The sequence below is a fragment of the Lissotriton helveticus genome, chromosome 1_1, assembly GCF_964261635.1.
Source record: "Lissotriton helveticus chromosome 1_1, aLisHel1.1, whole genome shotgun sequence".
Taxonomy (NCBI): domain Eukaryota; kingdom Metazoa; phylum Chordata; class Amphibia; order Caudata; family Salamandridae; genus Lissotriton; species Lissotriton helveticus.
This window is the reverse complement of record NC_136057.1, coordinates 1,994,188,904-1,994,213,940: the sequence shown is the minus strand read 5'-3', so window position 1 is coordinate 1,994,213,940 and position 25,037 is coordinate 1,994,188,904. Positions and strand designations below refer to the sequence as shown.

At 47.1% G+C, this 25,037-nt stretch overlaps 1 protein-coding gene across 3 annotated transcripts in view; it reads right to left on the bottom strand.

Annotated features, from left to right (window-relative positions):
- AGL (amylo-alpha-1,6-glucosidase and 4-alpha-glucanotransferase) overlaps positions 1-25,037 on the bottom strand; it is a 421,834-nt gene that overhangs the window by 86,557 nt on the left and 310,240 nt on the right. For all 3 annotated transcript variants that reach the window (XM_078644341.1, XM_078644358.1, XM_078644350.1), the window contains exon 28: positions 17,832-17,967. In XM_078644341.1, coding sequence (XP_078500467.1) covers positions 17,832-17,967 — 136 coding nt within the window. The remainder of the gene's footprint in view (positions 1-17,831; positions 17,968-25,037) is intronic.

The following is a 25,037-nucleotide window of genomic DNA, read 5'->3' as shown; positions in this document are numbered from 1 at the left end:
ACAGTACATATTTAGAAAACAGGAGGTCGACGCGGCGTTTCGGTGAGGGATCAATCCATCACCTTCTTCAGGACAGTACAGTTTTCTATAACCTCAGAACGAGGTCTAGCGTTCTATCTTTTGTTTTTAAAAAGGTGCATCAATTACATTGGAACTTTTGCTGGGTCTTGATGTTATCCTGAATTAAAAACCTTTTAATAAATACAGCTGAACGGAATCTAGTGCACGTTGGAGGCCACTGTTTAGGAATTGGTTCAAATATAACGAACAACAGTTAAGATTAAAAGCTTAGGGCCTGCCAGATGATAAGTCGTGGCTGGAGTTCCAAAACGACTATTCTTTCAAGTGGTGGAATATACACACACTGTCTGATAAACTCGTTTGATGCGAATTTGCTACTTCGTGTATGCGAGGGCCGGTCTATAAAATCACGGCCTCCCTGCTTCCAAACGTGCAGTTTCCGGGTACCTAGGTACCCACACCAACACTGCGCATTTTCTGACTCCATGACTCTGGGGTTGCTATACTTTGTAAAAGTGGCTTCTACACAAAAATCACTAAATTAACCAGACACCCGGGTGGGAGACTTCTCACTCTGACTGTGGAGGGAAAGGGACAGCCTACCACTTCTCAACCTTTAGGCCCCAAATCAGGCGCAAGACACATTCCTACCTCAAACCCTATCGGAGCAGCTGAAGCCTATTAAGGGCGATATAGACTTCAACCGAGTTAAGGACTCTGATCAATATAGGAACACAACACACATGCATGGTACTAGAGCAATGTTCAGGGCACTTAAGGAGGAGATCCAAGATGTGGGCCTGGTTGATGCCTGGTGCTATTTACACCCAAATGTGAAAAATCATTCTTTTTATTCAAACGTGCGTTTATCCTACTCTCGCATTGACTACCTGTTTGTCACCTCCTCGCTACTAAACGCTCTCTGTTCCGCGCAAATCTCTGATATCTCCATTTCCGATGACGCACATATTGAGCTCACGTGACCACCATGTGCTAACTTCTCATATGCACCCTCACGCTGGCGCCTCCCCCTCTCAACTCTTGAGGGACCCGGCAGGCAAAACAGCTATCCAAGATGCCATCATACAATACTATACACTCAATTCCTTACCTGATACCCCTCCCCATGTTCTCTGGGATGGGTTCAAAGCCACCATGCACAGAGTGATAACTGCCATCTCGATAATCAGGACCCAGGAGGTACGCCTATTTGAATCAAAACTCACAGAAGAAAGCATCAATTGACTATTTTACAGGGCCAACTCTGAGCGCACCGGGTCAATAAAGCGGAGCAAGCCCATCTCTCTCTCAGGCAAGGGTGGGCATAAAGTGGGCTCCCTCCTCATGCACAGACTAAGACATCAACATGCTAGGTCACACATAGCAAAGAAGCAGTTGTGCAACTCAGGCTGGGCTATCAGGGTAGAAGAAAAAAAAGGTTGTTCTCTACTATCGGAACCTACATGCCTCCCGAGGTGAAGGCCCAGCTGAAATGGCTACATACCTCCAGTGCTGCCCTTGACAGCCACTAGACTCCTCCCTAGGGAGTGACCTGGAGGAAGCTTTCATGATTGCCAAACGCAGCAAGGCCCGCCAAGAGCTCCCTAAGGTCAAATCCCCTAGTCCCGACGGCCTCACCCCGACCAACTATATGTTTTTTTGTCCCAAATGCATGACCCTCAGCTTCCACTTCAAAATTTGTACACTCATGCCACTGGAATTACGCTGACTATTTTCAACTTTGAAATAACGCTAATTACCAAGTTCAGCAAGGATCTGATGCTTTGTTCATCCTACCGCCCGATCAACCTCTTGAATACTGGGGTGAAACACTATACCAAGTTCTTGGTTAACTGCCTCGAAAATCTCCTCCCAGTGTTGATTGACACAGACCAGGTGAGCTTTATACGGCACCGGCAGGGACCAGACAATATTTGATGTCTTGCACATCTAGATGAGAAGGCCCAGTGACACTCGATCCCGGTTCTTCTCCTCTCCTTAGATGTCGAAAAGACTTTTGACTGGGTGAGCTGGGCTTTCCTCACAGCGGTCCTCCAGGAAATAGGGTTAAGCCCGGCCATAATTAGCAGGATTACGGCCTCATACCTGGCCCCCACCACCTCAATTTTCAATAATGGCCAACTCACCCACTCATTCCTCCTCTCTCTGGGCACCCAACACAACAGGTTTGCCCCTTCTCCCCCCTTCACTTCGCCCTTATTGAAGAGCCACTCGCCATACACTTTCGACAAGCCACTGCAACAAGGGTATTACCTTTGGAGGACAGGATTATAATGTTCTGCTTTACGCAGAACACCTTCTCCTTGACAAAGCCGTACGCCTCCCTCCCTGCGGTGGGCCATGTTTTGCAGGCATATGAGTGAATCTCAGAGTACAAGATTAACCTAACTAAATGGCAGGCATTAAACCTCACTCTTCCACCACAGAGCCTTTGCCATCTACAGACACTCTCCGCCTTTCAGTGGACCTCTCACTCTATCCTGTATTTAGGCCTTACAATAACAAACACTCTAGCTACCTGGATGCAGGGGAACTGGCCACATCTCCAGAGGGCAATTCTGGAGAGCCTTCATCGGTGGAGGACACTTCACATTTCCTGATTAGGCTGCATCAACGTGGTGAAAATGAATGTCCTTTCCCGACTCCTAAGGCTGTCGCTTGCTGGCCGCTTTGGGACCTTGCCTGGCTGTGTAAGTAGTCTTGGTCTTGTAGTGTCTACACTGCCACTCCAACGAGCACGGTGCTGGGGATATGGGATAGACTCGCTATTAGAAGGTGGCTGACCACCTTCCATATCCAAACACTCCATTTGTACGTAACCCTGACTTTTCTCCTGCCCTCCCCCGGGACTCCTTTTCGACTTGGGTTGGATGAAAGTGTAGACTTCTGCAGGATGCCTTCCAGGTTCAGACAATCAAGTCATTGAACAGTGCAGAAAGGAATACCTCCTTCTTGATTCTGCCTATAATCAATATTTCCAGCTCCGACACTGGGCCTTTAACCCCCCTAATGCAGAATCTGCGCCTGTCCTCTCACTCTTTTTGAGCAGCTTGTCCATAACTTTAATGGCACACAAGCAGGGCCCGAAAAATCCAATCGCCCACTCGCAATAGCGAGCCAGATTTATTCAGGATGACCTATTTTTAGGGCCTACTCGCCCATTCTGGCAAGCTGCCAACAGTTGTTCTGCGTGCTCACAAAGTGAATGAGCAATAAAGATTCCTTTAAATCTTGTTATTTTATCACCTTCCAGAGACAGAGGTCAGAAGTCAGATTGGCTTCCGACATTTACTTTTCTTTCTGTGACTGAAGTTTGAGGATTTGGTAAAATGAACTGTTTGAAAATCCGGATGAGAACAGTTTACGGGTCAAGTACATTACAGTTCGGTCGAGTAGTATACTCAAGTCTAGTAAAATCGTATTGAATTTTCGAGCCCTGTCAAGGCTTGGTGACTAAGACATATGATACCCTACAACAGTCATGCCTCATCCCTCGTCACTTCTACCTACCGGATAACTCCCCGGATGTCACCCTGAAGCAGTGCTATTGCGAGAAATCCCGTGAACGCAAAGAAGCATCCCTAGCAGGAAGCAGCCTACAAGGTTATGCTTCAAGGGCACTATACCCGGGCGAGTGTACATGCCATGTTCCCTAAGGCCTCATTTTCATTTAGCATGTTGGGGATGTGGAGCCTACTTGGGCTATTTCCACCACATATGGTGGGCATTCCCCTCCCTAAAGATTTTTTGTAAGGAGATCTTGAGTCATATTAAGGGTGTTCTGGGCTATCCAATACCGGGTGACTATCACGTATTCATCTTGGGCTTTTGTCCTAGTCCTTAACTGTTATGCCCCTTCAGACAGGTGACTAGTATGCCACATGACCGGTGCAGCAAAACAGATTATAGCCCGGGCCTGGCGGTACGCAACTCTTTAACATCTACATGGAACCTCTCTCCAAACTACTCAGAAAAGCCAACATTCCCTTCCATCTCTACGCTGATGATACTCAGATCTATCTGGAAACTACCTCTCTCAAAGACATTCAAAGACTAAATGATGTCCTGAAAGATGTCCAACACTGGCTGACAAGCAACCCCTTGAAACTAAATCCTGACAAGACTGAGACAGTCCACATCTCGAACAAGGAAGATAACCCCCAAATCGCCGAATGGTTAAAGGCTATCGATGCGCTCGACAGGAATCTCACTCTAGCAGACTCTGTCAAATCTCTAGGCATCACCCTAGACCCAAAACTGAACATGATGAGACGCACAAAGAACTTGGCCAAAAAGGCGTTCCTTAACCTCAGACTACTGAACAAAATAAAACCCTACATTCCGACCAATGATCTCAAACAGGCCACCCAATCTCTGGTACTGTCAAGTTTGGACTATGAGAACGCAGTCCTCGCAGGAATTCCTAAATCACATCTTGCTCCCATCAAAACAACGTTACATGCGGCCGCTAGAATGATCACCGGTACCAAGAAATTCGATCATATCTCCCCTGCACTCAAGGAACTTAGGTGGCTTCCAGTCGAAATGCGGATTAGCTTCAGAACAGCCTGCCTCACCCATAAAGCCCTTCACACCGGCAAACCTGAGTACCTGCCGAAAAAACTCATAAAAGCCGGCCAATCCAGGAACCTTAGAAGCTCAAACTCCCTCCTAGTCATCCCACCTAAAACAGAAGAAAAAAAACTGTGGATCGATCTTTCGCTGGAAGCGCTTCCAAAATTTGGAACTCCATTCCCCCTCACATCCGAACCATTCCCTCCTTTGTAGAATTCAAAAGCCAACTTAAAACCCTGTTCCTCAACCACTCCCTAGGAAGTGGATAGCAAGGGGCATACAGCAAGCATCGAGCTCTGCTCCAGCCCTAAGACTCCGAAGAACCTCGAAGGCAAAAATGTCCTGCACTACAATGTGTTGCTCTTTATTTTGATGCTCGTCTGTTGATATGTCGCTCCTCTATTTTGTATCTGATGATTATCTGATATGCACCTACTGTAAAGTGCTCCGATACCCCCGGGTCTGACCAGCGCTATAGAAAACTCCTTAAATAAACACACAGTCCTTCACAGACGCGAGATTCCAATGCCTCTGGACACCTCTTATTGACTATATGTCTTGCTTAGAGTACCTATGCTGTCAGCGTCTCAGACGGCGCACACTCCGCCTGTTTAACATACTGGGCTAATACCCTCCTTGGCTGTGTGGTAAATAAATAAATAATACCGGATCTATTTTTGTCTAGGCATAGCAATAACAGATAGCTCAATAAATAAGAGTCAAGATTCGAGGTAGTAGGAGTTTTGCAGGTTTATTACAGCATAAAGGACAGGAACAGGACAACCTGCACAGGAATAGGATGGCAGCGCTGCCGGGGGCAGGATCGGAATCGGCGTAACATTTAATAACAGTGCACGATCATATATACTAAAACAGTTGCATTACAGTACATACGATAGGCGGAGCAGTGGGTGTGGTCAATAGCAGTCGCGAAAGATAAGGGTGAAAGTAGGTGTAACAGAGGCGTATACATAGACATGTGATGCAAACGTAACAGAATATGTCATGAATGGGGTGGAGACATGGAGGGGGCTACCTAAGGAGCCGGGACCTCTAACCTAATGGTGCGCGCAAACTGGCAATGACGTGTTACTAGAAGAAGCTGGGGGCTACGAACTCTGTGCTAGGAGCAGAGACTGAAGTCTGGAGAGTCAGGGCGACATGTACCTAAGCAGTATCTAGTATCTGATGTTTAGAGAACATGTTGATAGAATCCAAATGTTATCGGGGTAAAGGCGAACAGACTCTAAGACTGGAGCATGCATTATTCTACATGTAGTGCGTGATGAAGAATATTAAATGATCATTAATACAGTATTTCTCTAACATGGAGACGTAAAGGCTAGACTATGACGGAAACTATTGATGCAGTTCAGTAGCTTAGGAATGCAGAGAAGGAGGACTGAACTGATAACTGGAATCATAACATACTCTTGGCAGACTCAGAGGCAGAGCCAGGCTGAACCGGGCACTGCAAGGCAGGAAGTAAGTGAAGGGTCAGGAACACAGGTGGGGGCTGTATCGCTCCTCAGCGAGGCTCAGGAGACAGAAGCTGAATCTGGTGTCCAGGCCCTTTTGAGGCCCAGAAACGGGAACTTTACAATGAAATAACGTGCACACTGAGAAACGTGGCAACGTAGCTTTACATAGGCCTGATATTCGTAGTATTCACGAGAACTGGAAACTGGCATACTAGAGGTGGGCACAAATATAATTGCGTCTTTAATCGAACATGGGGAATACATATGCATATTAATCATGCACACATAACATATGATGGAGGACGCGTAGGGACACAGAACATGGCAAAATTTACTTTTCCACATTCCCTCCTTGTCACTACGTTTCCATCAGGAAACATCAATATTCATGATACCATCTATCATTTCATACAGTATCATTTGCTCGTCTCGAATTTTCTTGGAACGGGATTTAGAACGGGACTTGGGACTAGGAATACAAGAGGTAGCACAAATGCCGCAAATCGCAGGGCCACATTGTATACAGAGGCAGCAGCTGAATATGATCGCTACTGCAATACCTAGAAAGGACAAGACTTCCCATCCCCAAGCGGAAATTATATTCCAGAACCAACCGGACTATGTCCAGGTGCCTGGATCTTGGTGTAACAGATGGGCAATTTTATGGAGTCTGGTTATAGCTGAATAAACAGACGGTGCGTTATTTGGAATGAAAATGCAGCAACTAGATCCGATGACTCTACAGGCCCCGCCCCTATCGGCCAATATGACGTCAAGGACGAGACGATTCTGTAAAACGACAAATCTCATAGCAGATTGCTCTTCAGTTAAGTTACCTAGAGCAGAGGCAGTCTCATTAACTACAGCTTCAAGGGTTCTGGTTAACCTACGAATTAGCTTACTATTCTGGATAGGTCCTATAAAGAAGAAGAAACCTCTATTGAAATCTGTATACTGTTCTAGAGCAGTTTCAGTATAATCGACAATTGGGGACTCGATCTCCCTTCTATGTCTAATGTGTACTAGATGTGTGTTTCTATGATAATCAGATGGAGCTAGGAAAACAGGTGGCAGTAGGAAGGCAATGTAACAGGTTCCCTCCCAATCGAGGGGCAGACGAACATATGCGGTCTGACCACAAATAAAATAAGAATGACGTGAAGCTTTGAAAATAGATTTCCCACTGTCACTATATTTGACAATAGTAGTGCAATCACTATGTCCTACATGTACGGAACCATAATTTCTAACACATAATTCGCCTTTGACTGGTAGTACTGAAATAGCAGGTAAGTCTGGAGTGGAATCAGACTGAACATTCAGGACCATAAAATTCGAAGAATAATTACCTAAATTGTAAACTTCGTTTTCTAGATCTAACCCTGTTCTGTGGGGAAGACCTTGCTTGTCTGGGAAACATGTACTGTTGAGAAAAGACATATCTGTTGAGGATGACGTTAACGTGGACCATGCTCCACACGAACCATTACGTGAAAATGGATAAGGAAAGAGTGGCAGAACTCCCTTCGGTGTCTGGAAAGGGGGGAGTCGACCACACACCCAACAATTAGTGGCATTGCTGGTCTGGTGTGAATAATGTAACATGCGGATAAAAGAATTGTTACGCATAGTGAGGCGGTAAGAGAGTTCATGAGGAGGCAGATCACTAAACGTGTGCTCTACTGTAACATTAGAAGACTTATTTACATGAGGAACTGGAAAATACAGATAAAACGCATAACTGGTGCAGGAAATCATAATACTGAGAAATAATATGAAACATAGAAAAACGATACATCGGATTGAGTTTTGACTAACTCTCTCACTATGGGGGTCTATTTTATACATGTCAGAAACCGGTCTAACCGTTTCACCTGGGGGAGGACTTAGACAATCAAACTGGCTGACTTATTTTACTAGACCTTAACCTTTTCTTATACTCCTGTTGCGGAGTTGTCTCTAACAGGGAGGGTGCAGTATCAGTGTCTTTTGCGGGACAGTCCTTAAGAATAGTACTTTGGCAGTCCTTTAAATCCTCGGAAATGTTCTTTGAAACTGGTTTCAATCCATAAAACCTTTTGATATGCGAAAGATGCACCCAGCCTTTGCGTCCCTCCAACTTCACGGCTGTACGGGTGGCGAGGAGGACCTGTCGGGGCTCCTTCCAGCGAGGCTCCAGTGGACTTGAACGATCGAAATTTCGCACTAGGACCATGGATCCAGGAACGATTTCATGCGGTGCCACCTCGGTATTGTCTGGAAATGCGGCGGCAACCTGTCAACGACAAGAGTTGAGGGCAGACATCAAGGAAGCTAGGTAATCTGTCAGCATATTACTTGAAACATCGGTAATACTTCGGGGTCTAGGAGTACCCCACATGTTAGGGGGGCGGCCGAAAACGACCTCATACGGGGACAGACCTGATCTGGAATGTGCGACCATGCGCATATAGAACAGGGCAACTGGCAGAGCTACTAGCCAGTCCACACCTTTCTCTTGACAAACTTTTGCAATTCGAATTTTCAGGGTCTGATTATGTCTCTCTACGAGACCGGCTGCTTCAGGATGGCGTACACAATGGAACTTCCACTGGTACCCTAACAAAAGGGACACGTGTTTCATGAGTTCAGATGAGAATGGCTGGCCGTTATCAGAATATACGACTCTAGGGAGTCCATAACGGGGGAAGAACTCACGAACCAACTGCTTGGCAGTAGTCGTGGCTGTGTAATCTGGGACTGGATATGCTTCTGTCCACCTGGACAAAGCGCATACAACTACAAGGACATACTTGAAACCTCGACATCGCTCCATCTGAATGTAATCCATCTGGAGGACTTCAAAAGGGTGGTCAGGGGGCTGGAATCCACCTTGTTCCACCGGAACACTTTTACCTGGATTAAACTGACAACATATCATACAGGTACGGACTTTCTGCTTGGCTGCAGCTCGTAAATGCTTGTTGAACCAAATATTCTGGATACTGTCTAACATAGCTTTTTCTCCTAAATGTGCTGGACTATGTGCAGTATTGATAATGACTTGAACCATAGAGTCGGGGAGAAACCATGTGGCTCTACCCTTCGTCAACCATCCCTGATCTGTCTGTACCCCTCCTTGTTCGGACCATTTCTTAATTTCATCGGGAGTAGCATGTAACTGTATATCTATGACATCTTGAGTAGGGTCCTTAACTGTCATACATGTAGTCGGATCTGGAGTAAGTGTCTGTGTCGGATTAACTGAAATGTCTGGAGTCTGAGCTGTAAGCTTGGCTGTGCGATCTGCTAGATCATTACCTTGGGAAATAGTGTCAGTAACTTTCGTATGTGCTTTGCACTTCATGATAGCAATGGATGTCGGTAAATGTATGGCATCTAACAGAGCCTGAATAAGGAGACCATGCTGAATCTTGGTTCCATGAGAAGTCATGAAACCTCTCTCCTGCCAGAGCACTCCGAAGTCGTGTACAACTCCAAATGCGTAACGTGAATCTGTGTAAACATTAACTTTCAGGTTCTTGGCGTGTATGCAGGCTTGAGTCAGAGCAACTAGCTCTGCTGCTTGAGCAGACAGGGTGTCAATACGGTGTGTTTCAATAACTTCAGTGTCTGTAGTCACTGCATACGCGGCTACTAGTTCTCCTGTACTAGTTCTCATGCATGAACCATCCACATAAAGTGTTAGGTCGGGATCTGGTAATGGAATATCTGTCAGATCTTGTCTTGGCTTTGTCATGATGTTAACTACTTCCACACAGTCGTGTGTGGCAGAATTCGAAGTAACTGATGGTAACAATGTAGCAGGATTTAAAACGTTGCAGCGTCTGATTTCTATGTGTGGCTGGAACAGTGTCAATTCATAACCTGTTAAACGTGCAATTGTCAAGTGCTGAGTTTGTGTTCGGTTTAAAAGAACTTCCACGGAGTGTGGAACTTGTACTGTCAGGGAGTGTCCTAATACTATGGAATCACTTTGTCTGATAGCAAGTGCTGTGGCTGCAACTGACTTAAGGCACGCAGGCAGAGCCTGGGCTACAGGATCTAATGTGCTCGAAAAATAAGCACAAGGCTTGTATTGTCCTGCTTGATCTTGTGTGAGGACAGATAATGCTGTACCTTCGCGTTCTGTGACGAAAAGTGTAAAAGACTTACTGTAGTTCGGTGTTGCTAGAACTGGAGCTTGACATAGGGCTTTCTTTAACTCATTAAAACTAAGTGCATGTTCAGATGTCCAAGGGAGGACAGTCGATACGGCTGCCTCCTGTGTCGTTAACTGTATCAGTGGCTTAGCTAGAAATGCATACCGAGGAATCCATTGTCTGCAATAAGAAGTAAGGCCAATAAAAGCACGTACCTCCTTCTGGGTCCTTGGCTGAGGAAGACTCGCTATTAACTGGATACGGTCTGGTGTCAACTGCCTACCCCTCTTGGACAGTAAGTGTCCTAAGTAGACCACTTGCTGGACACAGAATTGAAGCTTAGAAGGGGACACCTTGTGTCCCATCTCGGCTAGGAAATACAAGACTGTAAGGGATGCTCGCTCGCAAGCACATTCAGAACGGGCTGTGATCAGGAGATCATCGACATACTGGAGCAGGGCAGTGTCAGTTGGCATGTGAATGTTGTCTAGTTGTCTCTTGAGTGCTTGACTGTAAATACTAGGACTTTCTGTGAAACCTTGAGGAGCGCGTGTGAACATATAGCTCCTTCCATTTAAACAAAATCCGAAAAGAAACTGGCTGTCTGGATGAATGGGGACACTGAAAAACGCATTCTTGAGGTCTATGACAGTGAAAAATGAAGCTTCGGAATCAATGGCTGTCAACAGGGAAGAGATATCTGGGACAACTGGATACTGGGGAATAATACATTTATTAAGTTCTCGAAGGTCAATCACTAAACGATATACTGGAGGTGCATTTGGATCAGTACGTTTCATGACAGGAATGATCGGAGAATTACATACATTGGATTCAGTTTCTACAACTACTCCTTGAGCCATGAGCTCGTCAATAATTTTGGATAAGGCTGCTACAGCCTCAGGTGGCAGTCTGTACTGTCTTATTCGTGGCAGGACTACACCTGGTTTAAGAGTCACACGATGGGGTGTGATTTGCATAAAGCCAACATCAGTTGGACCTTGCGCCCATAGATGCTGCGGAACATTGGACAATCTCGGATCAAAATCTCGTAATACATAGTGACCCTTGAAGTCACGTACGAACAATCGTATTCCCTCTGGGGAACAGCATATAACTGCACCTAACTCTTTCAGTGTCTTAATGCCTAATAGATTTTCTGGACATGACTTAGTAAGTAACAGATCAGTAGTGCGGGACAATGGACCTACTTCTAGAGTAACTGGCTTTGATATTTCATTTACAATAGGCTTTCCTGAAAATCCAAGGGAAACATTTCTAGAGCCTGAGAGCGGAGCCCCTGGAACTTCGGCGTGACTTATAGTGGTCCTACTTGCCCCTGTATCAATCAGAAACTTTCTGTCTTTCCCTAGTACTTGACTATGAACATAGGGACCTTCTTGATCTACAGGTATCTCGATGAGAGGCAAGCCTACCTCCCTCTCTAGGCTGTTGCATGAATATGGCTGATACTCTGGATACTCAGACTGTGCATACTGGTACATCTGCTGTGTAACATGCTGTGTTGCAGCGATAGGCTGCGGTGCTGTAACTGTCTGTGGTGCATTCTGTGACTGAGGAGTCTGTGTAACTTGTTCTTGTCTAGGCGGACGTGGTCTTTCTTTAGTCTTACCGGTAGCTATGTTGTGTTTCAGAACTGCACACTCGTTTATAAAATGACCTGGCTGTTTACAATAATTGCAGTTTCCTTTAACGGGAGCTGCAGGATGACTGGCTTGATTCGGACCCCTTTTCTGACTGTCTTGAGGAACGGATTGTGCAACTAGTACTTTCATTTTCGTGTCTTTCATACGTTTCCTTTCATGTTCTTGTTCTTCTCTGGTTCTATTCTGGTGATATTGAAGCATCTGTAACATTTGGGACGGGGTATTAGCTTGCCAGGTACTTTCGACTTTCAAAACTCGGTTTTTAATTTGTGGACTTGAATTCTCGACTAATTTAGTAACAAAAAGATGAGGGTACGACTCGCTACTTGTCTTGAGGCCACTGTTTATGGTAAAACATTTCTCAAATCTGGAATAATAATCACTAATATCTTCATCTTGTTTCTGTTTACAGGCTGAGATTGCATCCCAGTCTTCTTTTCTAGTTGTCAATAATCTAGGCAAAACTTGTATTAATAATTCTGGTAATTCTTTACATTTATCTCCAAGACCGGTACCTGGTACTCGTGCCTTATCTTCAGCTTCTAGAACTGCCCAATCGATCTTTTTCTCTCCCACCTCCCATTCTTTTTCCTTGAGTTTCTCATATACCCCTGCGGGCAACAAGACCTTTAACATTTTAATGATATCTGGATACGTGTATTCTCCCATACGGAGCATGTCTTTTAATTCTCGGTGGAACCCTGCTGGATCTTTATCATGACAGGGAATTAACTTTTTCATCTCTAAGAGTTCCATCTTTGTGATCGGGGTGTAAACAAACACTCGTTGCATCTCACCACCGTCTGTCTTAACTGGATGTACTTCTCGTAACGGATTCTGTCTGTCTATGTAAAACGGTTTACTTTCTGGAGGTGAGACATGAACAAAATGTGGGTTCAGAAACGTTCTGTATTTGTGGCGCTGTTCTAGAATGACACTAATCAAATCGGTACCTAAACCTTTCCATTTGTACTGGAGTAACTCGTTCAGGACATCGTGTAACGGACCTGGATCAGAATGTTGATCCTCATACAATGTAATGAGGTGCTGGATCATATACATACCCGCCAGTCGTTGCTCGGCTGGGGGCATTTTCAGAAACACTTGTGCCACTATTTCGTCTGGAAAAGTGGTAGAATCAGTAATCCATCGGACTGCTGATCGGACTAGTTCTTGTTCATGCATAGTACTTAACTCGCTATAACCGATTCGTGATTTCAGAATGTGATCGGTAGCTTGAAATACTTGTTCTAGAGAACCTTGTTCTGATGCTGGATGGTGAAAAACCGGCATGTATTCTAGACGTAAATGGCGATCTGGAAATCTAGATTTTCCTACATACGCTATTCTGTCGGGATTCTCGTCCTCTACCTCTTCCGCAGAGTCATTTTCTTTCTCGCTTACTTGTGCTGCTTTACGTTGGTCATGTAACCTTATTATTTCCTTACGAATTTTCTTGTACATACTCTCTATACTACTGATAGTCTTATGCTTACCCTCGGCTATATTATCACTCCACCTTGTCAGGACTTTCATTTCGGCTCGATCTTTGGTCGGATAATCTTGTTCTCGTATTAAACAATTAATCAGAAACTTTAATAGCATGAGCTGGACTTCAACTTTTCTTTGGCACATGACGTCACTAATACTTTCTGGATCATTCCCTGTACGGATGAAACGATATATTCTGTCTAGATCTTCTTTCATATCCGGTAGGGTGACTAGATACTCGGTCACCTTTCTCACGCGTAATGAATATAAAACCATATTATCCTCGCCTGGGACTGGATCATAGCCACATTCGGTAAGGGCTTTTCTTATTTCTGCAACAGACTGATATCTGGGCGTACGCTGTGACGCTTGTGCATGTAATTCGGCTAACGTTAAACGCTTGTGTGGCGGCGGGGTTCCTGGAGGCCCCCCTGCGGCCCCTAAACTAGAGTCGTCTACTGATGCTCTTCGTCCTGGCAGAGTGGGAAATTGAAATGCAGGCTGGACTTGTATGGCGGGCTGGACCGGGGGTACCGTAACAGGTACTCCGGTGTCTGGAGGAGCGGGAAGTGCCTGATTTACAGGGACTGGCGGAGCAGGAACAGGTTTTGCATATTCTGGGACTGTGTCGTCCAAATAGGACGAAATGAAAATATCAGCTGCGGTCGGTTTGTGACGTAGCTTGGTCGGAACTAGTGGTGGCGGGAAATTACTGGATGCCTCTGGGGTCGCTTTTGGCAAGCCCTCGGCAAGAAGAGGATACATACCCTTAATAAGAGCATGCCTCTGTCTGTCTGACTGTTCAGTTTTAATTCGTTCACCAATCTCGATTAATTCCCTTTCTTGGGCTCGTTCTAAGGATTCTCTACTTAATTCTGACTTTCTGATTTCTTTTTCGGTTCTTTTATGAGATTCTTTGCGCCATAACTCAATGGCATCTTTCTGTGACTGTCTGGCTTTCTTTTTCCATAATGCTTCTTCTACTCTCATGATGCACTCGGCATCCCACGTACCTGATACGGGCCATCTATACTTTTCTTCCAAACCTTTGGTATACTCTACCCATAAATCTAGATACAATATGGCGCTTATGCCATGCTTTTGATACATGAAATGACCTGGACTGTCCCTAGGCGGAACAGGGACTGCTGCTTCTAGCAGACCTTTTCTGGTTTTTAACTGACGCAGTTTTGAAAAGAGCGGCATGACTGAACTATAATCTGGACACAACACAATACACAATAAACACGATAATTACTTCACACTCATACCACGACATTAAAATACATGAATAACATTCAGAATAACAGTTTGAACAGAATACTACCTGGAATACGGAAAACAGAATACATGAATTTTCTCGAGAACAGAACTGACTAGAACAGAAACTAGATGCACTGCTGAAACAGTACGAAACTTACCGGTCTCATAAAGAGACACGTCAGGACCCGTATCCACCGAAGTGGACACTTCGTTTTGTGGGTCTGTGTACCACCAACCCACGGACCAGAGTCAATTAGATTGACCCTGTCTAGATACTACCCCAGCAACGGTACTCACCGGGCAGCAAGAACGGAAGGCCTCGGACTGGACTGGACTGGACTGCTTCGACGCCGGACGGACGAACTTCGAACTTCTGTTACGGGTGGGCCTCCGGATACCTCGGACCTTGGACTCTCGGCTTGGGCTCTGGTCGGGACTTGCCGCGTTCCTCCACCGCCTCGTCTGGATGCTGGACCGCCACCTCCGTCTCCTCCGTGGGCCTGAGGGATACTTGAAGCAGAAATATCTGCACGTGCACGGTATGGTTCCGTCACGGCTGCAGAGGGTCAGGGGGCACGCGTGGCTTCACCGGCGCGTGGGGAAAGGGCAAGTCCCTATTCGGGCGCCATTATGTGGTAAATAAATAAATAATACCGGATCTATTTTTGTCTAGGCATAGCAATAACAGATAGCTCAATAAATAAGAGTCAAGATTCGAGGTAGTAGGAGTTTTGCAGGTTTATTACAGCATAAAGGACAGGAACAGGACAACCTGCACAGGAATAGGATGGCAGCGCTGCCGGGGGCAGGATCGGAATCGGCGTAACATTTAATAACAGTGCACGATCATATATACTAAAACAGTTGCATTACAGTACATACGATAGGCGGAGCAGTGGGTGTGGTCAATAGCAGTCGCGAAAGATAAGGGTGAAAGTAGGTGTAACAGAGGCGTATACATAGACATGTGATGCAAACGTAACAGAATATGTCATGAATGGGGTGGAGACATGGAGGGGGCTACCTAAGGAGCCGGGACCTCTAACCTAATGGTGCGCGCAAACTGGCAATGACGTGTTACTAGAAGAAGCTGGGGGCTACGAACTCTGTGCTAGGAGCAGAGACTGAAGTCTGGAGAGTCAGGGCGACATGTACCTAAGCAGTATCTAGTATCTGATGTTTAGAGAACATGTTGATAGAATCCAAATGTTATCGGGGTAAAGGCGAACAGACTCTAAGACTGGAGCATGCATTATTCTACATGTAGTGCGTGATGAAGAATATTAAATGATCATTAATACAGTATTTCTCTAACATGGAGACGTAAAGGCTAGACTATGACGGAAACTATTGATGCAGTTCAGTAGCTTAGGAATGCAGAGAAGGAGGACTGAACTGATAACTGGAATCATAACATACTCTTGGCAGACTCAGAGGCAGAGCCAGGCTGAACCGGGCACTGCAAGGCAGGAAGTAAGTGAAGGGTCAGGAACACAGGTGGGGGCTGTATCGCTCCTCAGCGAGGCTCAGGAGACAGAAGCTGAATCTGGTGTCCAGGCCCTTTTGAGGCCCAGAAACGGGAACTTTACAATGAAATAACGTGCACACTGAGAAACGTGGCAACGTAGCTTTACATAGGCCTGATATTCGTAGTATTCACGAGAACTGGAAACTGGCATACTAGAGGTGGGCACAAATATAATTGCGTCTTTAATCGAACATGGGGAATACATATGCATATTAATCATGCACACATAACATATGATGGAGGACGCGTAGGGACACAGAACATGGCAAAATTTACTTTTCCACAGCTGGCTGGCTATGAGAGAGATCAATCGGTGAACCTTTCCTTCTCCCTTTTCCCCCTTCTCCTGCACCATTAGTATCTGTGAGATAAATGGTGTCATCCTCCAATTAGACATGCTCCACCATTTGACCACTAATGATTAGGTAAAAAGGTCTCAGAATAGAATTGTTGAAACTGTCAATGTTAAAAAAGCCTATCAAATCAAAATAATTAATTCATTCATGTTCTTCTCTGCATTCAGCTGAATATGATTGCAGAGAACAATACATGATTGACTCTATACGTATAATTCCATATCAAAGGTGGCTTTGTTTTTTCACACCGCAGGAAGAATGTTAACACCACTTTCATTTAAAAGGTAATTATAATATTAGGGAAAAGCGTACATGAATTAGATAATAACCATCTTTGCTTTATGATTAGTCTCCAAATGGCATTCACGTTAGAACAGAATTGCAATCATAGTCCTGTTGATTATTAAGATAGGTTGATCTGGTAGGCGATCAGCTTAGAAAACTCATACCAATAACACCCCTCCCCCCCCCCCCCCCCCCCCCCCCCAACTGGTATATCTTGACTAAACAAACTTTGGCAAGGGATGGCAGTCTTTATAAAATATTGCCATACTTCTTGATCTACTGTCTCAGGGCATAGTTAACACTAGAGGAGCAGTGAAGTTGTAGGCAATGTAAAAATCCTCAACTCCTATGAATAGTTGTACATTTTGTTCTTCATAAAGAGTAGGAGGGATTCCTTTCTTTAGTTGATGTATTAAATTCTTCCTTCACAGCCAGAGGGGTCATTTGAGAATATAATGTCCACCCTCCCGCCTACATCGAGGTAGGAGACTACACTCTCACTCTCTTTCATGTTGTGTGTACTAATTATTGAGTCTTGGGCATACGCAATCAGGGCCTGACTTGTCTATAAGGTGTAACTTGGTGGGATTCCCAAACATTAGCAATGTACTTCTCACACTTCCTCAGCTTATAAATATATGTCTCAAAAAATTAGTCAAAGTGATGTAATCACAATGTGAGGTGTGCAAAGTAATGATTTTCCTTGTATACGGAAAATAGAAGAAAAAATATTATTCAACTGCACATTTTTCCTATCCATAGGCCTGTGGATAGTCTACACTGCTTTGAATTAGGAGCTATAAAATTAAGGGAAGCAGACATCAACATTAAAATCTAAAAAAAAAAACTTAGGTTTCCCAGGTGTATGTCTGGAAATTCAATGAAATGGGAAATGGGAATGAAGAGATATGCAATATAACCACCAATCAAATTACATTGAATCTATATCAGCCTTTCCAGGTACATATACAGAGACACACTATGCCATTTCAAAGTGATACCTTGGAGTAGCTGGGATTCCTCTGTTGCGCGCTCTCTCACTCTCTCCCATTTTATCCATCCAAGTGCCACAATTCAAACGATTCCCTCCGAAGACAAAGCCAGTTTCAGAGTTCACTCCAGCTGTTACATTAAAACCTAGGAAGAAACAAAGAGAGAAAATTAAATACTGATACTTACACAAATATTTTAACATATGTGGAAGTATGTTAAAATGTTACACACGAATATTGGTCAAATTTGCGTGGGTTATACTTTGATAGTGGTAAAAGTCATAATTCCAGAACGTCAGGCAATATAAAAGTAAAAGAAAATGGTAACTCGAAAACCTGAAACAATCCAACAATAAACAACCCTCAAATGCTACACAAAGTCACTTTGATTTAACACTGTGTGGACCAAAACAACATATGGATGATGTACAATGTCGTAAGTCTCATCCTGTGGTATCCAATATCACTTAACATATACTATGGCCTCAAGTGCGAGTGCCTTGGTAAATTCTGGCACAGTGCAAAACCATGTTTCCGTAGGTGTCATAGAAAATACTGGAACCCGAAGGCCAGCCAAATTAAGATAAAACTAAAAAGAATAATCATTCATAGAGTTGATTCGCAGGCAGAATCTTTTAGTTCTTCCAACGATGGCTTTAACGATCATTAAAAAAAAGGATATATTGATGACCCGGATCCCCCGTCGGTGACCGGCGGCTCTCCATCCCGGAGGCGGCGACGGTCCTCCTCCTGGCACAGAGTAGGCACAGAGAGGGACGCTGGGGGGCCGGATCGCAACCTCAGCTTGCAGGAGCGGGGGGCAGCGGTTGCATCGGTGGCCTCGGTGACACTGGCTTCTTCCCAGCAGAGCTCCGGAGCGGCCTAGCCTGAGATCGCATGGCCATGGTGCCGGAGGGGCACAGACACTCAGGTACCGGGGGTATGAATGTACTTTCTGTGAAGACACCCCGGACCGTGGCCCTGGGGACTCCACCAGTGGTGCCCCGAGCCCAACTAGAGGAGGTCCCCTCGGATTCTCCTTTTCTAGGTCTGTTGAGTTTGATTTGTTGGGAGGGTTGCTGGTTGGGAGAGGGGGGGGTGGCGGTATGGGGGGGATCCGGGTGGGAGGTTGTTGGGGTGAGGTTGGGGGAGGGGGGGAAGGTGGTGGCAACCGGTGGGTGTTTGGTATTGTGCGGCTGGCTGAATGCGTGTGTAGGGGGCTGGGGGTGAGAGGGGGGGTTTGGATGTCTGGGGTGAGGGGGAGGAGGAAGCAGGATGCTCTGGTGATTGTGATGCGGTGGGGTCTGGACCTTCCTCATGCCTCTTAGCATTGGCACGTGGAACGTGAAGGGTCTTAACTCTCCGCAGAAACGCCAAAAGATCTGGAAATACCTACTGGATCATCATTTAGATGTGGTGGGACTTCAGGAGACCCACCTGGCGCGCAAGGATGAACTTAGGCTCCGCCACAGACAGTTTCCTCTTATCTATAGATCTTCTGCCCATACGAAGCACAGAGGTGTGGCTCTTCTTTTTAGGGTGTCCCTCCAATTTCAGCCTATGGGGGTCTGTTGTGATAAGGAGGGTAGATGGCTGATGGTTAAGGGACTATTGTACGGCTGTTTGTGTACGTTTGTGGTGATGTATGCTCCCAACGCCCAGCAGAATGTCTTTCTTCAGAACCTGTTGGATAAGATCGGTGAATTTGTGGAGGGACATTTGTTTCTAATGGGTGATTTCAATATGGTGTGGGACAAGGCCTTGGACAGCTCTCGAGCCCAAAGGGCGGACTCCGGACCTTCTCTGTTGATTCCAAAGATCGGATGGGCGAATTGGGGTTGATAGATGGCTGGCGCACTGTGCATACCCAGTCCCGAGATTACACATTCTTCTCCCACGTCCACCAATCATACTCCCGTATAGATCAAATTTTTTTGAGCCAAGCACTTAGGGGAGATGTCCGATCATAGTCTCCTGGTCCTTATGGTGCAGTGGTCGATGAAAGGGGACGGCTTCCGGAAATGGTATTTCCCGGCAGCACTTATTAGGGATGATACCTCATGTAAGGCGCTTAGGGTGGCTATTAGGGAGTTCCTGGCCCTCAACCCCACGGCGGACACTTCAGTGTACAATACATGGGACGCCTGCAAAGCCTCGCTGAGGGGCACCTGCATAGGACTTAATGCCAACCTCAATAAACTACGGAGAAAGGAACGGGAGGACCTAGAGGCGGAACTTGCCAACTTAGAAAGGGCACATAAATTGAATCCGTCACGGGCAACCCTTAGACCTCTGACAGCTGTAAGAGGGAAATTGAGGGCCCATTACACCAATCGGGCTGAGTTCACCCTCCTGCGCTTGCGCCGCGCGTCTTACTCGCAGGGGAACAAGGTGGGTAGACATTTGGCCCGTCAACTTCGGGAAAAAAGAGAAAGAGAGTACATTGGAGGGATCCAGGGTCCGGGAGGCTCTCTGCAGCATAGAGACTGCGACAAGGCGGATATTTTTGGCCGGTTTTATGCCGCACTGTATGCAGGTGATTCCCTGGATGGTGTGCGGCAGGACACGTTTCTGGCAGACCTCCCCATACCGCAGGTCTCTGATGGGTGGAACGAGCAGCTTGCGGCTCCCTTCTCGAGAGAGGAGGTGCTAGACGCCATTAAGGCTCTGAAACCTAATAAAGCTCCCGGCCCCGATGGCTACACGGCCCTTTTTTATCAATCATTCGCGACGGAGCAGGTGGACTACCTGGTCTCGCTTTTTAATGAAATGGCGATCTCCGGTACGACCACTGTTTCCATGGCCGAGGCCATGATAACCGTGATTCCCAAGCAAGGGAAGGATCCCTCCAAGTGCGCATCATATCGCCCGATAGCACTCCTTAATGTGGATGCTAAGCTGTACTCCACTATCATCGCCCGCAGGCTTCAGGACCTGATGCCGGCTTTGGTACATCCGGACCAATCCGGGTTCATAAAGGGTCGGCAAACGCATGACAATTTGCGATGGGTACTGCATTTGATAGAGAAGGCTGAAAGGTTCCGCATTCCGGCAGTGCTGGTGGGATTGGATGCGGAAAAAGCGTTCGATCGGGTCGATTGGGGATTCCTGTTTCGCACCCTATCTGCTTTCGGTTTTTCACGCCAGGTCATCTCCATGATTAGGGCTAATTATAGTTGCCCTAGCTCAAGGGTGATGATTAACGGACATCGGTCTGCCCCCTTCCCTCACTCTCGAGGGACGAGGCAGGGATGCCCCCTTTCCCCTCTCCTCTTCGCGTTGAGTATCGAACTTCTGGCGATTGCGATACGGGAAAAGGACCAGATCGTAGGCCTTCCCTTTACGGGCGAACAGCACAAGATCTCCTTATTCGCGGATGACGTGCTACTGTCCTTGGGGGACCCACTCCACTCACTGCCGCATGTTCAGGAGGTCCTATGTCACTTTGAGTCGGTGGCTGGATTTAAGGTTAACTTCGACAAGTCATACATACTGAACTTGACTCTTTCCCATGCTGCGATGGAACAGGTGCGTGTGCTCACGGCATTACCGTGGGCGGCTGCCTCCCTATTATACCTGGGAGTGCGACTGACTTCCTCTATAGGGTCTCTATTCGCGGCTAACTTTCCCCCCATGCTAGCGTCGATGCGGGCGGATCTAGATCGGTGGAAACCGAAGTTTCTGTCGTGGCTTGGAAGAATCCATGCCCTTAAGATGGTGCTCTTGCCCAAGTTCCTCTATCTATTCCAGGCTCTTCCCATCCCTGTAGAGGTGGACTTTTTCCGGAAATTGAAAACCTTGATGCTGAAATTTGTGTGGCAGGGCGGACGAGCACGGATTCCATTTTCGACACTGCGCCGTCCTAGGAAAGAGGGAGGAGTGGGATTCCCGGACATGCTTTTATATTACAAGGCTGCGCAGCTCCGTGTGATCGTGGAATGGTCCCAGCGATGCTCAGAGAAACACTGGCTGCACATGGATAGGAGTGTGGCGGGGTGTGAGAAGTTGGCCTGATGTGCAGTGCTCACTATTCTAGTGATCACTATATATCAGTCCAAACAACCCTTATTGATGATTGGTTGTAAGTCAACCTTATAGACCAGCTATCCTAGTAGCATGGATACGAGCAGTCTAAGGCTAAGACTCTAGAGGGCGTGTTAAGCCAGCTGTTTTACCATCACATTACCCCTTGAACACCCAGTGAAAGGACACCACACAAGTTGTTATGAAAATAAACAGTGTATTTATTTATAACAAGACTACCCTGGATCTTTATGAGACAGGGAGCTAAGCACACAACAAAACTCTTACGAAAATACTTTTAAGTTAGCACGTTACACAAATGCCCGAGGGGCACGAAAAACCATATACGCTAAAAGTGGAATGCGAATTACTAGCAGGTAAGTAACAGTTCTAATAGGCTTTGGAATCGCTAGGACTGGACTAGGGAATCGTTAGATTACTACTAGGAGGCCCAGGGGACTCGGGTGCAGAGTGTGCACTCTCACGCGGGATGCGGGACAAAGTCTATGGAAGCTAGAATTCACAAAGTTAGTGTTCACGGGCGAACCCGACCTGGTAGGGAGAAAACGACAGTGGATCCTGACCCTTGGATAGTGAGGCTATGCTGGGACACCGGAGTGCCGAAGTTACCTAGCCCAGGGGCTGCAGCTGCATAGGTCTGAAAAGACGTCGGGGATCTCGTTGCCGGACCAGGAGCCTGGAAGGAAGAAGTTGCTGGCAGGCGACCAGTGAAGGAAAGTTCGATGGATCCAAGCCTGGATCAAGGAAGAAGAAAACCTGAAAGCAGAGGGGACCAAGTTCTTGAATCACTAGCCAGTGATTAAGTGGGCACCAGGATGGCACCGGGCGAAGTCACCGCAGTCAGGTGAGTGGGCGCTGCTGGGCTCTGCAGTCTCTCGGACCAGGAGGCGTTGTCGGCGACCAGGATGGAGGTGCGAGCTGTCCCACGAAGGATGAAGTTGTCGGCGTCGAAGTTACCCAGGATTGGGCAACAAGCCTTGGCTAATCCAAGCCCACGCGGTGGACTCAAAATGGCGTCTTGAGTGGACCAGGAGGGTCCGGGGTGCTCCTCTTTTGGAAGGGAGCAAGGGTCAGTCTGGAGCAACCAGACCAGCAGCAGAAATGTCGTCGGGCGTCGTCAGGAAGGCCACAAGCCAATGGGCTAGTAGCCAAACAACGCGGTGAGCAGCGGAAAGCAGAAGGGCCCCACGCAGATCGTGGAGATGCTGGGGGGGCTGCACTTCGGAGCTGGAGCTGCTCAGAGTCGGGGCTTCTCGGACCCCAAAGCACTCACCAGTAGATTACTCAGCGGGCTTGCTGGAAAGAAGTCGGGCAGTCTTGAAGATGGCCGGTCCCTTGAGGTCTCGTCGCACCCACGGTTCTCAGCTGGGCTGTAGAGGTGGGTAGAGGTCAGAGGTGCCAGGGAAGCCGGTTCTCGTCGAGCTGGGCAGTCGGATTCCGGAGGAAGGACTTACAGCAGACCGCAGTGTTCTTTAGATGGTGCCTGCGGATGCAGGGTGACTACTCCTTAGTCACAAGGGAGAATCTTGAAGAAGGAAATCTTGAAGTCCTTTCGCAGAAAGTCGTGTCTTGATTCCAAAGATGATCTGATTTGGAAGGGGGCCAGTCTCTACCTTTATCTGGGAAAAAGGGGGCTGGCACGCGACTAGGTCCTGCCCTATGGGTGGGACCAGGAGGGGGGTGGTTACACCCACTTCCTTGGCGGGCTTTTCCCCAGGCCAGGGGCTGGAGTGCCCCTGGAACTGGTTCCAGCCAGTCTATGCACAGTGAGCACCGGGGTGCCACGTGCAGTCACCTTCCTCTAAAGCCCTGCCTACCTACAATACACAAAACCCTGTCTGGGACGGTGCTGGCACCGCCCCTGGCAGGAAACCCTTTGTCCTTATCTCCTGCTCTGGGAGGACTCCCAGCAGCAGGAGGGCAGACTTGTGTCTCGGTGGCAGCATCCATTTTGTGGATGCTAAGGCTCTGTCTGACTTTAACCGGGGTTAGGGGTTACATACATGTCGTGTCCCTCTAGAAGGGTGGAATGCTAACCCCGTCGCCAGAATTGGCGAGGGGTTAGTATTCCAATTCGTATGACACCTTACTCGACATGTTTTGATAAAGCGATACCAGAGTTGGCACATAACCGCGAGGATTATAATGCACTTAAGAGTATATGGTATGCGATATCATGGAAACGGCTAAGGGATGGATCCCGAAAGCCGCAGACAGGCTCAGCTCATGCCAGAGCACCATCTCACACGATTCCAAGCACTCTGCCTTCAGGATTGTTAAGGCCTGCCATAGGAGTGACTGATAGGAGATCTGTGTGTCCATTTTTAGGGTTAGATATAGGTATACTATATCTAAAGCAAAGGGTGATTACACCACCTTGCCCCAGCTGTCAAGCAGCCAGTTGTGTCAGATTTGGATGGCCAGCCAGGGGTGGCATAATACATGCTGCAGCCCCTGGTAGGCCCTGGGTACACCTATGCCCTGGGTACCTAAGGTACACTGTACAGGGACTGATAAGGTGACTCAGTATCCAATTTAGATATGTACCTAAGGTACATGGAATCCATTTTACAGAGAGAGCAGTAGGCCTGGGGCCCTGAATAGCAGGGTCCCAGGTCAACTAAGTCAGAAAACCAGCAAAACACCAGGCAAAAAGTTGGGGGCAACCATAGTCAGGGGTCAACCTTCCTACACGGGGAGATCGATATGGGATTTGATCTGGAAACCCAAGGGGGATAGGCCTAAGAATGCCTACATCAGCACGCCGACCAGCACGGTCCTGAAAGTGTGGGATACGGTCTCCAACGATGACCGCTGGACCACGTTTCCATCCCCCTTTACCCCCATTCACTTCAACCCGGCGTTTCCACCTGCGATGCAGGAGGAACCCTTCCGACTCTGGAGAGAGGGTGGATGTAGGGCACTCACGCATCTGTTCCATGGATTGTCCACACTCACGTTCCATAACTGCATGCGGGACTATGGGATCCCGATTACTGAGAGCTTCCGCCATGCCCAGCTTCTTCACTGGGCGACTTCGACGAGGGTGAGGGAGGCCGCCACCAGGGCGCCCTCCCCGTTCGAATCCTTCCTTTTACGCACTTCCACTATGAAGGGGACGATCTCCTTCCTATATGGGTTGCTCCTGGCCACTGCGACCGCCCCGCGACC